Source organism: Parasteatoda tepidariorum, chromosome 10, assembly GCF_982258835.1.
Source record: "Parasteatoda tepidariorum strain Cologne lab strain chromosome 10, Ptep-v5.0, whole genome shotgun sequence".
NCBI lineage: Eukaryota > Metazoa > Arthropoda > Arachnida > Araneae > Theridiidae > Parasteatoda > Parasteatoda tepidariorum.
The window spans coordinates 102,670,553-102,685,477 of NC_141764.1; the positions used below are offsets into that span (position 1 = coordinate 102,670,553).

Genomic DNA, 14,925 nt, shown 5'->3' on the forward strand with positions numbered 1-14,925 from the left:
ATGAAAGAGGCCAGGATAACCTGGTTGGTAGGTTACAGGGCCCCTGCCGGTCGAAGACTCCCCGCATAGTAAATGGCGACTGATGCACGTTAAATATCGAGTCCTCCATGTTTCCATAACAAATCAATACCTCTGGGGGTACTGATCCAGGAGTTTCCTTAGCTTCTGATTTGGTCCAAAATGACAAGGTTACGGAGCTGGACATTGGTAGTTGTAAACCCAAAATTGGGTCGGCTGTTAAACGATGGATATGAAAAAAATTATGTAAGAATAAAAAAAAAAGTTTTTTTTTTTGCTTTTTAAATAAAAACTGTAAGAAATTTATTTAGCAATCTTTGTTAAATAAAATTCTGTTTCAACTTGCTACACTTATAAACCCAAATAAAATAAGTATCAATGCAATTCCCCATTTTGTTTTTTGTTCAAAAGGTGTCAACTGTACGCAAGTTTGCCCAAATTTATCTTCATAAAAATAACTATTATTTTGAATAGGGTGTCAAATATAAATGATTCGGGTTATGAAATTCCTTTACTGGGTCCTTTAATGGAAATCCCCCAAAGCATGGGCCAGTGAACTGTCCACAATTAGCGTTTTAAAACAAAATAATCCAAGAGACATATATGGAAATTGAACTTTATTGCTATGAAAACAATTTAAGTACATAAAACATTCAACAACAATGGTATAACTACAAATAGATTCCATCACAACTTTATCATTCAGTAAAAGATGAAAGCCTCTTGCTTCCAAACAACTATTTACGACTATTGTATACAAATTCTTAGAAGAGGCAAAATTGTCACATAGCAATAGCAATAAGGCACACTTAGCACCATAAAGTGTATGCTTAAAAAGCACTTTTTTTTTTTAAACGAGATTCATTAGCAATCATGACCTTTATTTAAATTAATCTTAGGTAAAAATATAAATGCAAACATTTTTAACTTGGGTGACTTAAACAACACACTCTTATTTTCTTTTTACTTATAAAGTATTTGATACAAACTAATATACAGGGATGCCAAAGTGTTGCAATACTTTAACGAAGTCAACAGATTACTTTTTTTTACTAGTTACTAAAGAATACGTTATTTCCCTTACTTTACATTTCTAAGTATTATTGAATTATTAAATATTTAATTAAAATTCTAAAGGTAGTTTTTTTTAAAAAAAATTAATTGTTCTAAGTTAAATACATAAAAGTAAGGATTTTGAAGTAACTTAAAAACTTTGTTTTTTTCTTTATTCTTAATCTAAACTGATATTTTGAAATATACTATTTAAAAAAAATTATAATATCACAATAAAAAAGATGTTTCAAATGGCAAATTGTACCAAAATAAAACATATTCAATACGAGAATCCTAGTCAAAATCTGAGAGCACCATGTAAAGCATCCCTGTTTATTAGATTGTTTTTTTTTAAAAATATAATATTAAAGCCATTTTGTTCAGTCATAATTCAAACATAGTATTTGAAGGCACTCTATTCAAATATAAAGATTTGAAAGAAGAAAAAAATCATTAAACAGAATGGAATTAAAAAATATAGGATGGATGAGTGGAAGGAAGATCTGTTTTAAAATAAAAGATATTTTATTGTTCCACTTCTAATAGACAACTCAAAATAACTGCAGACAAGAATATATAAAAATTTAATTATGGCCAACAAAAAACAAAATGAATAATAGAGCATTATGATTATTTTGGCACTGACAAATGAAAAAAAAAAAAATAATGATATAAATGTATCAAAACATCACCACAACCACAAATACAAAACTTTTTACCTCAGAAAATAAACACATTAAGTACAAAACATGACAATCTGAGATTCTAAAACTCTTCAGCAGAAAAAAAAAAGAAACCTTAAATAATGGAGATAATAAATATCCTAAGTGAAAATTAAAAGAATTGGGTTAAAAATATATATAAAGAGGAAAATCAATTTATTTGAGAAAAAAAAATCTAAAATATGAAAATGATAAAAAAAAAATCCAATTGCTCCAAAGAGGATAATCATTTAATAAAGATTATTAATTACTTATTTTTCATATTAATGATAAATGAACTGTTTAGGGAAAATTTGACTGAAAAAAAAAAAACTATAATGAGACAAGGGGGGAAAAAAAAACATCCTCCATGCTATGGATGGAAACACAAAGTGCAAATTAGTTCACAATGTGAGAAACTAAAAATTTTTTGAAAGACTTTTATCCATGAAAAAAGCTGCATAACTTTATGACAAATAACATGAAACAAGATAAAATGAGGCATTCTTCTGTTGTCTTGAATAATATAAATTTAATTATAAATCATTTACAGATAACAAGCCTGCTACTCTATTATTTGAAATGCTTCTTCTTGGCTAAACAGGAAAACTGAAGAAATAATTACCAGAAAAAGATAGAAATTAAATAGAATAGCAAAAGGAATATAATTTTTTAACTGAAAGAATTAAAGTTAAAAAAAAATAATTTCAGAAGCTCAGACCTGAAATATGTATGTAAATATCAGTTTAACAACACTATTTAGTGTTTAATGGTGTGTAAAATCAGTAAATTAAAATATTTTGGACAGGTAGAGCTTGTGAACTGTATTTAAAATTGAATCTCTTGTTAAATGTAAACAACTAACAAATTAAGAAACAAGAATATCTTATTCATTTAAAATAAACTAATTTGTGCAGAAAAAAAAACTTTTTTAATGTTTGTATTAATGTATTTAATGTATAAAAAATAAAATTTTTTTTAAAGGAGGTTTAAATTTAAACTGGAAAGAAAACAATTAAAAACAAAACTTTAGGTTCTATGATTCAGGAAGCATAAAATAAAAGCAATATTTTGTATTTGCTTCATCACTGATAAGCAAACATAAAAAACAAGTAATAAATTTCTGCAATAGAATAGAATTAACAGCATTTATGAAGATGCTCCTTCAATCAAATGAACTTGGAGGAAGAAAAAAAAGAAAAAGTTAAGTAGACTCCTCAAACAGCCTCAGTATTGCACTAAACTGACAGATTTACTTCGAGAAATGAGTGGAGCGACACATCAGAGTCAAAAACAACAAATATTATACACATTTCAACAAGGGGGGGAAAAATAATTAAGTATATATAGCTGAAGATCTCGAATTAAGCTACTTTACAAAATAAAATGTACAAATATTAAGTAGTAAATGCACTTAATGTGTGACCTAAGTACAGTTAAAGAGCTGCTCATTTAAAATGCAGTTTCTAACCCACACAACTTAAAAAATATCAGTCACAATGATAAAAATAACATTTGATCAGCACTCAATGTAAGAACATAGACAGTATAAAAATTCACAATATCCTTCCAGCATAATAACACAAGTGGTTTCACAATAAATTTTTTAATTAAGTAGATTCAATTGCAAATGTCAGATTTTGTTAGCATTCCATTTAATTGTTTACAAATCCATCTTGATTCACACTTTTCAATAATCAAATTAATTTATTATTGGGAACAGCATTTCTTTTGCTTAGACACAAAATAATAATACTGGTGTTTGGGTTTATGTGGAATGTGATATTTAAAAAAAAAAAAAAAAAAATTCTAATTCTACTTTATAATGGAAAATAGGGGAGAGTATTTTAATGATATATTTTCTCTACAGCATATCAACAAATGTAGATTTCACTTTTAAATTTAAAACATATTCTTACTGTTGTAGCCCTATCATATAAAAATGCAATTAAATGCTAGCTTTAAAACAAGGATGCTATCTAGTTTTGTTAATTACCTTTTCCATAATTCAAGAATAAACCATATTAAAACAGGGTATAAATTACTTTATGTCAGCGAGTTGCGTAAAATTTAAAAGCAAATTTACAAAATCCTTAAACATACATACCAAAACTAATTTTAGGATAGTGTCAGTTAGCTATGTCAATAAAGAAAGATTATTTATAGAGAAAATGTTCAACATTTCAGCAACTGAGAATGAACTTATTTTGTGTAGGAATATTCTCAATATACATAAATGTCATGCAAAATAAAACAGTAAACAGAATAATGTTGTGCAAAGGGTAAAGAAGATAATTGACACAAAAGCAGCATTAGATAGTTAAAGTTAAAATTTGCTTTTTTTTTAATGACACGTCAGATCACCTGATGCGATATCAAAACTGCACAGGAGGAAGTGTTAGTCGATTATCCTCACAAGTCAACAGAGAAGGGAAGAAAGTGCACTACAAAAATAGATCTTTCCAGAACGACCCTGTGTGCTGGTCATCGTGAGTTGTATTTTCACAGGTGGGTGGGTTAGTACTCTTCAGGTGTCGGTTGTGGAGCTGACAGGTTAAAATGCGAAGAAAAAAAAAAAGAGGTTGTTAGTATCAACTATGAGAGGATATATATTTAAAAAAAAAAATGTTATTCAGCTAAGCATTTTTACTTTTAATTTCTAACTGCACTGGTGTTATTTGAATGCCTAAGAGTGAAGTGTTAATACAATATTACAATCTTATTAGTTTAAGAGAGTGCAACAGCAAAGGGAAAAAAAAATATAATTTTATAATACAAGATGCGTACTCAAATGAAATGGAAAAAAAAAAAAAACTGATTAAGAAGCTATTTTAACTCTGTTACTGGTCCATTACCTTTTTACAAAATTAAAATTAGTATTTTACAACTTCACTAACCGAAGAATAACAAGAAAAATAAAGTGTTTTGTTTATCTTTTGGATCAATAAACATAGATTAAATTATATTGTAATGTCTCCAACAAAAAGTGATAATGAATGAAAGTGGAAAATAATCATTACCATTTCCTAATTTTGGAGAATGTAACCTTAGAAAAAGGAATAGCAAATCTAAATTCTGGTGACAATTATGACTTTATGCAACAAGATGAAAATTAAAAATGGTATTCCTAATCATTTGTCTCGAGAAACCTGCGACATATTTTGCACTAATTAAATAAAGTGCAATTAAATTTAACCTTAAGTTCAGATGTTAGTTATATTATTGATTGTGATAGTTTTAGAAGACATAAAACTAGGCATAAAAATAAATTGTCCTATATAAATTTCCCAGGTTTTTCTTTTTAGCGCAATTAAGATAAAAATTACAAAATGAAGAAACTGTTCATTTTATTTGTCAAGATGTTCGTGCTAATAGCATTGGACAACTTACCTTTTTATTTCCACGAGTGATTAAACCTAAATATAAATACTCATTCATGGCACTTAAAACATTTTGATAAAAAGCGCCAATATAGCACGTAAAAATATTCCAAGCAAAATGAATATTTTTTTAAAGCAACAAATGGCAAAATTAAGGAGCAAATAAGAGATGAAATTCTGTCGCTCAGAAATATATTTATTTTAAAATGACATTAACTAACCTTTTGTCGCTTAAGTAAGAGAGCCAGAACGCTGGTAAGGATGTTCCCGCAAACCTAAATTTCTCCTCTGTTTAGCCGCACCTGCATTGTAGGTAAGACATTAGAATACATAAAAGTAGCAATTCAACAGAAAGAATAGTGGACCAAATTCATTTATAAAGAAATAATAGTAGATACAGTTATTTCTTTTCAGACCATTCCTAGTTATCTTTCTTAAAAAGAAAAAGGCTATATGTAATACTTTAGTAAATTTAAATTTTCTTAATGGTATTAAAATTTCAAAAAATTATTAAAAGTATTTTAAGAATAAAATAAATATTTAAATGATTTGCTTCCCTGATATTATTTACTAATTTTTAATTACTTCAAAAAATTTTATAAAGAAATACTATAGTATAAAAAATCTGATAAATTAATGAATTTCCAATGGGCAATTCAATAAGTTTACTATGTTCCTAATAGGTAATGGAAAGTCATTCTATTTAAACAATAAATTACAAGCGTCCAATAAAATAAAAGTTTCGCATTAATATATTATAAAAAATAAATATTTTAAAAATGTCCAGTTAAATAAAAATAAAGAGAAAAAAAAAGAGGAAAATGAAAAGTAAAAAGAATAACTGTCAATTCATAATAATCCAAAAGGAATTGTGAATGTAAAATTTAAAATATAGAAGTGCATGATGTAAATTTAAAACCTATAAGCTTAGATTTGACTATGTTAGAAATGATCACAAAATGACAAGATGGAATGAGAAATAAAAAAAATCAAAAAAAAAAAATCATTAAACGCTGAAATGCGCACACCAGTAAAAAGATACACAGCAATTTTTATAAGTGATGTTTCAAAAAAATTAAAAAATATTTACATATCTTTAAATAATCCATATATACAGCAAAGTCATACACAGAAAATTTATAAAGCTCATGATATACAAAAATTACGTAAAAAAAAAAAAAGAAAAGAAATTGCAGTCATTTCATAACCATAAATACATAACTATATACATTTGACTACCATTAGACTTGTGTGCTTTTGGCCCCAAATTTAGATTTAAAAAAATGGAAATACACGTTTTCATACTTGCAAAAGCCAGCACCCTAACTATTAATTGTAAGATATTAAAACCATCACCTAACGGAAGAAGAAAAAAAATTCAATTTAAAATAACTATAATTTGATAACTAGTTTTAAAACAGTTTCATGGTTCCCTATTAAAACTTGAAAAATCAAAAAACATGTCAAAATAATTTTTGACTAACAACTGATAGAGCAAAGTGTAGACACTTCAGCCAATTTAACATATTCAATTCATTATAGAGATAATGAATAAATTCATAACGATTTATCCAATTATCTCAATTTATCAAAGACACAATCCAAATTTTTATTTTGACTTTATACTTGCCTAACAGAATTCGCTTTGTTCAACAGTTTATCCATATTACTCTAATTAAAACCACAACTACTAAAATAGTTATTTCTTTTAATTTATATATCTGACTAATAACAAAAAGAGCAAATGCGCTCCAATTTTATCTCACCGGACTTGTTAAATAAACTTACAATAAAACTTTTAGTAAACATACAATATAAATATTTAGATATAAGAAACAATGACCAGCATATATTATACCTGAAATCTAATTTTTTTTTAATTTGTAAAATGCAATAAATCTCATAGTGAGAAATGCTCTACAACAAGCACCTCAGATTGGGATTAAAAAATAACATTATAAACCAATTTTTAGTCAATTAACTATATGTACATTTTTCCCTGAGTCGTACAGCACACTTTCCGATAAGCCTTGCTCAATAAATCTCAAACATGCAATAAAAATAATAACTAAAATACAAAATCTAAACCAAAATAGAAGGTGGGAGGTAAATCGGAAAGACAATATTTCGCTCTTAACACATCCAATAAAAAAAAAGAAGAAAAAAAATGAATAAATAGTAACAGTAAAAATTCAATAAATTAGAAAAAAAAAAAAACTGCAAACATTTTGTTTATGTATCACAGAACTGAAATATAAGACTGAGCAGCATTTTTGAAACAAGCAACAAAAATGCATTATCCAATTAATCACACACAAACGTCAACAAAATTTGACAGTATCATGCAGCCATAAATGGCAGGATAAATAACTACAAGGAATGGATAAAGAAGGGTGGAAAAGCATTTAACGTCCAAACAACGCACCAGCAGATGAGTGGTCAGTATGTGGTGGGTATTCTGCCAATAGAGGAGACGTGAGGGCGGCATAATGTTGATAATCTCCGTAAGTGGCATACAAGAGCCCTGCATCAGCGGGAGAAATGAGAGGAGGTGGTGCATTTCCATTCAATAAAGTGTGAGTCGTTGGAACAGGTATCCTAGAGGAGAGAATTAACGGAGCCCCGAGAGGAGTACCGGTGGTACGAAGAGAGTTGGAGATGGTCATTGGGGGTGCCAACAGTCGAGTTGTCTCTGGCTCCGTGAGAAACATGTAAATATCTGAAATAAACAGACAGGAAATGAAAGAAAGCATTTATAATAATATAAAAAAATACAGAAAACAATGATCAAAATTCATTTATCCAAAATTAATGAGTTTAGCTCTAACAGGAAAAAAAAAGAAAAGATTAGATTAAAATATGATGGAAAAAAAATTCTAAGGGTTTTGAATCTTTCAAAGTATTTTTGTTGCCATAGGGGAAAAAAACTGTTGGAATATTTGACAGCTGACATTTCTGCAACTGTATTTGTTTAATTAAGCCTATTAGTCACAACCATTATTCTAAGTAGAATATTAGCTGTAACTTTTTATTCAATTAATATACAGTAATCAATCGAATCTATTTAGTCTTATGGAAAATATGATGTCTGAGAGCAATAATATTTCAAAAATAATTAATATTATACTAATATTGGCAAAAGAACATTTCATAAAAACTAGGAATCTTAGACAACAATTGATAACAAAACTGTATGTACATTAATATATGCCTTTTAAACTACAGAAGAGATTTATTCCTGCTCAATGTGATTACTTTGAACTGCAATGTTTGTGACTTGCTTCTGACAAATATTTTTTAACCCCGTATATCGATTTCAATATTGTAATTTTTTTAGTGTCTCTTGAGATTCGGCAGTAATAATTCAAATTATTATCTATCGGCTCTTCCTCAGCTTCTCATAAGAAAAAATATGTCATGAGAAAACAATAAAGAAATATTAACTTAGAATAAATTTTCGCTTAAAAAATAGATATAATTATTTACATAAAAATATATAGTAATACAATGGCGTTAAATTCTAGATAGTTTACTTTTTCAGCTACTAGCTATTATTCTTTTGGACATTTATAGATACTTTAAAAAATTGTGAAGTTTTTTACATCTGATGTTATTTTGAATTTAACCCCTTAACTGCCGCGGGCGTATATATACGTCTCGGCCAGACGATGTGTTAACTGCCACAGGCGTATATATATACGCTTTCCCAAAGTACGATGCTTTGCATTGCGCTGCTATAAATAGAACTACACCCCCTACTTCAGAATGCAGTAAAATGACCTTGAAAGTGTTTGCTTTGCGAATGTATTACTAATTTTGGAGGAGGGGGAAAAGGATGTTATGGAAAAGTGATATCGTATTAATCCCTTGTGTGTATTTATTTGAGTAAGGTCGGGTTTATTCTTTTTTCGCTTTCGTTTCCAGTATGTATTTGGTGCTTTTCAATCCTTCCATCAACGTCTTCAAGGAAAAATGAATCGCGAAAATGTGCTATTTGTTCCAGAAAAAAAATTCTTCATTAATCCCGCTATCAGTGCGATGAATGTGATGTTGGTTTATATATCCAACCAAGTTTCAGAATTTATCATACAACAGCTAAGTTTTAACATCTTTTATATTGTATTTTTATTATTTAATTTAAATCTTGTATTTTCTTTTTTTCCTTTTTCTTGTCTTGTAAAAGTAAACTGTTTTTAAATTGCAAAGAGTGCATCATTTCCCTCCACCAAAACACCATGTAAGAAAGCGCACTTGAGCGAAAAACGGTGGCACTGGGGAGTGAATCATGTTAATTTTACTCGGCAGTTATGGGGTTAAGTTACCACTTTTTGATGTGTTCAATTTCATTGTAAATCTGTGTAATTTTCGTGTATAGTTTTTATAAAGCCTTTTCTGCGTATTTTAATTAATTTTATTTTTACAAATTCAGTTATTTTGAATATATTACGGCAATATACTAATTTGAGTAATCAACCACTGAATCCACAAAAAGTGAATATGAGGATATATTTTTTAAAATATCTTTGAAATTTTTAATATTAAAAATAAAAATTTATACTATTTCATATTTTAATGAAAATAAAAATTTTGTCATTTATTTTCTTATTAATTTATAAAATGACACTGCGTGGAAAGACAGTGACAAAATTCTTTCTGTTTTATGGTATCTTATGGTTGAACAAGCAATTTAGTAAGTTTCAAAATTTATATTAATCTGACAACTAATAGTGAGAGTTTTTGCTTGCAGAAAAGTGTTTACTAATCTTTGTTACAAAAGGTATTTAATTTTATGCCTAATCATTGTCTCTTCTGCAACAGAAAGTTATATTCATATATCAACATAAAAATTTCTTTGAGTGTAAGTTTTGATACTTAGAATTCAAATACAGTTTAAGAAAGAAAAAAAAAATAAATATTTTAGTTAAAGTTATTAGGCATTAAAAGCGTGATAAGTTTCAGTTGCGGACGTAATATTTATTTAAAGTCACATTTGCAACATTTTAAATTGAAAACAAATGTAATTTAAACCAGCCATTAAGCAAATACCAGTGTGGGGGGAGGAGTTATCGACAATGCCAACCTTCATTTAGCAAAAGGTACCTTTAGATTGATGAAGGTTGGCATGGTCGATAACTCCTCCCCCTACATTAGGGTGGGGGAGTATTGAGGCGTAACTACCACTACGAAAATTAAACATCTATTCGCTGGTATATAAGACATGCTAACTTGATTTAATCTTAAGGTACCTTTTGATAGATGAAGGGTTGGTATTGCCGATAACTCCTCCCCCCCACATAGGTGACTTGCGGACATGATGCGAACACGCCGATCCTGACAGAAATGCCCACTTCGATCTGGTAACGCCTACTTCGATGGATTGTCCACATTGAACAGTTGACTTGCTACTTGTGACTGCGACATTATCCACCTCCTCGCGTTGTTGCTGCTCAGTCTAGTCTCGATCATACACAACGTCAGTCTGCATAGACTCCACTGCTAAAGGCAACACAGGAGGGACTACACCCATGAAGTTAATACACCTCTCACATTCAGCACTCAAAAATCCGGTGATCTTAATTCAGCTCTCCCGGTCTTTCACAAGTACAGCAACTAGTGGTATCCGTTTATCGAATTCTATCCCTGATAAAATTCTGATGGGGGAGTATTGTGGCGTAACTACCACTACGAAAATGAAACAACAATTCGCTGGTATATAAGACATGCTAACTTGATTCAATCACGAGGTACCTTTTGATAGAAGAAGGTTGGCATTGTCGATAAATCCGGTAACAATAACTGTCGATAACATATAATAATCCTTTCATTTCTCGTTTGGAAGGAATAGCTCAGAACGATCGTGAAATCTGCAGAAAAAGGTACTAGAAAGCCCTTGTACATGTAGGATATCCACAAAAGCAAGTAGGAAAAAAAGAAAAAAAAGCAGTTAAAAAGGGAAAAACAATTACAGCCATAAAAGGAGAGAAAATTATTATATTTTGATATTCATTAATATTAAAAATCTGCTTGTATCATTATTTCATTGAACATACTAGTCCTCTACTATTATTTACACAAACAAGAATTGAGAAACGATTTAGTATTACTTTTCAAAATCTGATTTCAAATTTTTTTTTAGACATTCTATATTTTATACATATAACTTGATACATGGTTGTTCTTTGTATAAACTTCTAGAATAAATTATAATATTAATCCAATAAACTTTTTTTTATTTTGCTTCTTCCTTGCTGTCAAAATTTTTTGCCTATTATAGCCTTAAAAAATAAAATTTGTAAAGTAATGAAAACTACCAGAGAGATAAAAAGGCTTCTAAAATAGTGCACAGTCATATTTCTTCAAATAAATGGAAACATAATTAAATATTTCAAATTACATATTTTAAAACAGTTTAAGAATTTTATAAAATTAAAAAATTTTTAATTTTTCTGACTTTTCTAGAATTTGCTCATAAGGAGAAGGTGGATATAGGCTCAATCAATCATTAAAAATCTCACATTAAGAAAATTTTCATGTCTTCATTTAAATTCACATCAAAGTTAAGAACTAGAAAGACGTTAAAATGCAGATTTTTTTTCTCGTGTCATATTTAGAGAATTATTGTGACTGAATTTTAATTTTATCCCACTCAAAAATTGGTCTTTTTCCAATACTCATGACATAGTGCATCTATAATAAAATATTGATTTTGTAAAACAATCAGCTTTTGCAATTAACAGAAAAACTCAATAGATTTTAAAAGAAAAAACAAAAACATACTGTTATTTTTTCCAGTGCTATCTCTGTATGTACCATTAATAATAGCTAGTTCCATCAGTTGTCGCTTTTTTAATTCATCTTCACCCTCAGTCTAAAAATAAAAATTCAGTTTAGAAAGAAATAAAATGAGTGACAATGAATTTATCACAAAAGATGAGACATTAAAGATAATGAGCATCAATAGGGTAATTTATCCATTCAACTCCAAAAAAAAGTACCATTTAACTAAATCAAGTTCAGATACAGTTCGTGTATTTGACGTTTTATGCTAATGCTGTTCATTACAGTTGAACACAATTATAGTGTTTTGACTGCAGACACTGTAAGAAACAATGGTTTACTATTTCCAAATTCTTTGAAAAATTATCGCAAAAGTGAGTTTCCTTTAAAAACTACTTATCGAAACTCTAAATAATGTGACCCTTCCTGTAACAAATTTTAAATACTTATCTTTTTGATTTCCATAAGGCTGGTTATGATTTAAATCTAAATTTAAAAAAATATATATATTGCTTTTAGTCACATTTTTATAAAGTATCATTCGAAAGCTCATGCATCAGAATAAATATTAAGGCATAAAATCAGTAATATATTGAAAATATTAGCAACAAAAAGTTTTTTTTAAAAAATTAAAGCTAACGAATGACCTACTCATTAACGATCAAATTGAATTCGGAAATTCGATTGGAAAACGAGAATTCCACCTTCTCTGAAATAAGTTAGCCCCTGAATAATAAAAATCTTTCTTCAATTGTTTTAAAACTAATACGATAGCATAGATAGTGCTTAAAACTGAATGCAATATCAAACATTTAAGCAAAAGATAATAAATATATTTAGAAAATAATTGTTGCATTTAAATCTTCTGACTGCTTTGCATAAGGCATAAGGAAAACTACAGTTTGAAGTGTTTTCAGTTTTGCTTGTTTTATACAGAGAAACTGCACATCCATAGCTGTCAACCTTAAGAATAAAAAATTAGGAACACTATATGCAACAAAATTATACGCACCAATTACAAGAGTAAGACAAAAATTTAACTATTAAATAATAACATTAATAAACATATGTTTAAAACAAAACTACAAACAGTACCTTTTGTGGGAAATTTATAATATTGATATTTTATAATTAGGAATACCAGTATAATAATTTAAAAACAACCATTACCTATTAATATATAATTATTCTTCCCCAAATTATAAAACACAGGTAAATAATAATCTACATCATAAACAAATATTTCTGATGCAAGTGTTTAAATACTACAATACATTTTTTTTAAAAATAATAATAATTGTTTAAGATTCAATTTAGTGAAATGATCAGCAATAGCTATTGGAATAGTATTTTCCAATAAAAAGCTACTAAAAATTACTTCGGCACAATAATCACAGAAACGTGCTGGCGGTGATCAGAACAAGAGACTGGTTTAAAAGCAAATGTAAAGCAATTTTAAGAAAATTCTGATTTTTATAAAAATATCAGATTTTCAGATTTGATTAAAAATTAAGAACAAATCCGAAAAATTCAGTTGGCAGCTATGCATATCTCACAAAAGCATTCAATGGTTAAAAATCACATTCAGAAACTGAAAAACATACACACCGGAATAAGAAGCTTCTTGATTTCTTCAACAGCTCTCTGTAGCTTTACAGCTGCTCTGTTGTTTGTGTCCTCAACTGTGATTAGAACATGAAGTTCATCGTTTAAGTGTTCCCAGTTTGGTTTCCCCCTATTTTGTTCCTCCTAAAAATTAGAACAAGGGATATTTTTTTTAAAAAAAAAGAAGCAAGACAATATTTTGTAGTAATATGTTAAAAATTTAAAAATAAGAAACCACTTACAGAGTGAGCACATCTGGGAGCAATTAGGAAAACAAACATTATTAATGTAAACACTAACTTTAAAATTGAAATTACAATTACCTCCTGATTATCTGTGGGATTTGATGATGCAACAGTTAAGAGGGGACAAAATGGTGACCCCTTAAAGCATTTCACTACTCTAAAACATCTCTTTCTTTACTATTAGCATTTTCTAAACTATGTCATCTTAAAAGAAATTTTAATTAAAAATCAATCAATCAAAAAAAAAAAAAAAAGTCTTGGACACCAATCATGAGCTTTGGGTTAAAAAAAACTTATGGGGCAAAATGGAGAAGATAGAAAATGCAGTGAAACAGAAGAAAATAGATATTCTTGTCAATGAAATACCAAAACTAATTATTATGCATGTATATGCCCAATAGATAATCAGGAGTTTTACTGCAGAAGAAATGTTTACCTTCTTTTTGTCTCTCATAGACCCTTTTCCTCTGACCATTATTTTGCAGCCTGTTTCCTGTTCCAGCTGCTTTGCAGTCATACCACGGGGACCGAGAATCCGTCCAACAAAGTTGTACTGAAAAGAAAAGGATTTATCATTAGCAACAGTAGTTTTATAAAAAAGAATAGATTCTGCTTTACGTGAACCCATCACTTGAGCAAGAAAATTCCAATCACCAGCATCTAATATTTAATTGAGTGCATGCGTTAAAAGGACATTATACTGAATCCTTCTTGGCAAATTCTCTTTCACTTCCATAAATAATTTAAAATTTAAAGAACAAAAAAAGTTTACGTAAACCAGGGGTTCCCAACCTATTTGTACCTAAGAGCAAATACCAGAATATAGGTTGAATGGCGGGCACCATTTATTTTTTCAAGATGAAATTATAGTTGATAGACATAAGTAATAATACAAACTACATATAATGCACAAAAAAATGTATTGAAAAAATTTTAACATATGAATATAATTGGTATTAATATTACTGCGTAAAATAAACGATTACTAAATTGCTTTCAAAACATATGAAGTATAAAAATTATTTGCAAAATACAGTTAATGTGGTCTTTGGCATTGCATTTCGCTGGCCAGCGCTTCAAAATTGAGAGAATATGATGAAATTCCTGCTCGCAAGCAATCGTCAAGGTGTTCACCTGAAAGTCGGG

At 28.7% G+C, this 14,925-nt stretch overlaps 1 protein-coding gene across 1 annotated transcript in view; it reads right to left on the reverse strand.

Annotated features, from left to right (window-relative positions):
- Positions 1-618: 618 nt before the first annotated feature.
- how (protein held out wings) overlaps positions 619-14,925 on the reverse strand; it is a 37,762-nt gene continuing 23,455 nt past the window's right edge. The window contains exons 3-8 of the mRNA XM_016057120.4: positions 14,216-14,332; positions 13,538-13,678; positions 11,930-12,020; positions 7,578-7,871; positions 5,374-5,454; positions 619-4,318 (exon numbers count right to left, since the gene is read on the reverse strand). Coding sequence (XP_015912606.1) covers positions 5,384-5,454; positions 7,578-7,871; positions 11,930-12,020; positions 13,538-13,678; positions 14,216-14,332 — 714 coding nt within the window. The 3' untranslated portion in view covers positions 619-4,318; positions 5,374-5,383. The remainder of the gene's footprint in view (positions 4,319-5,373; positions 5,455-7,577; positions 7,872-11,929; positions 12,021-13,537; positions 13,679-14,215; positions 14,333-14,925) is intronic.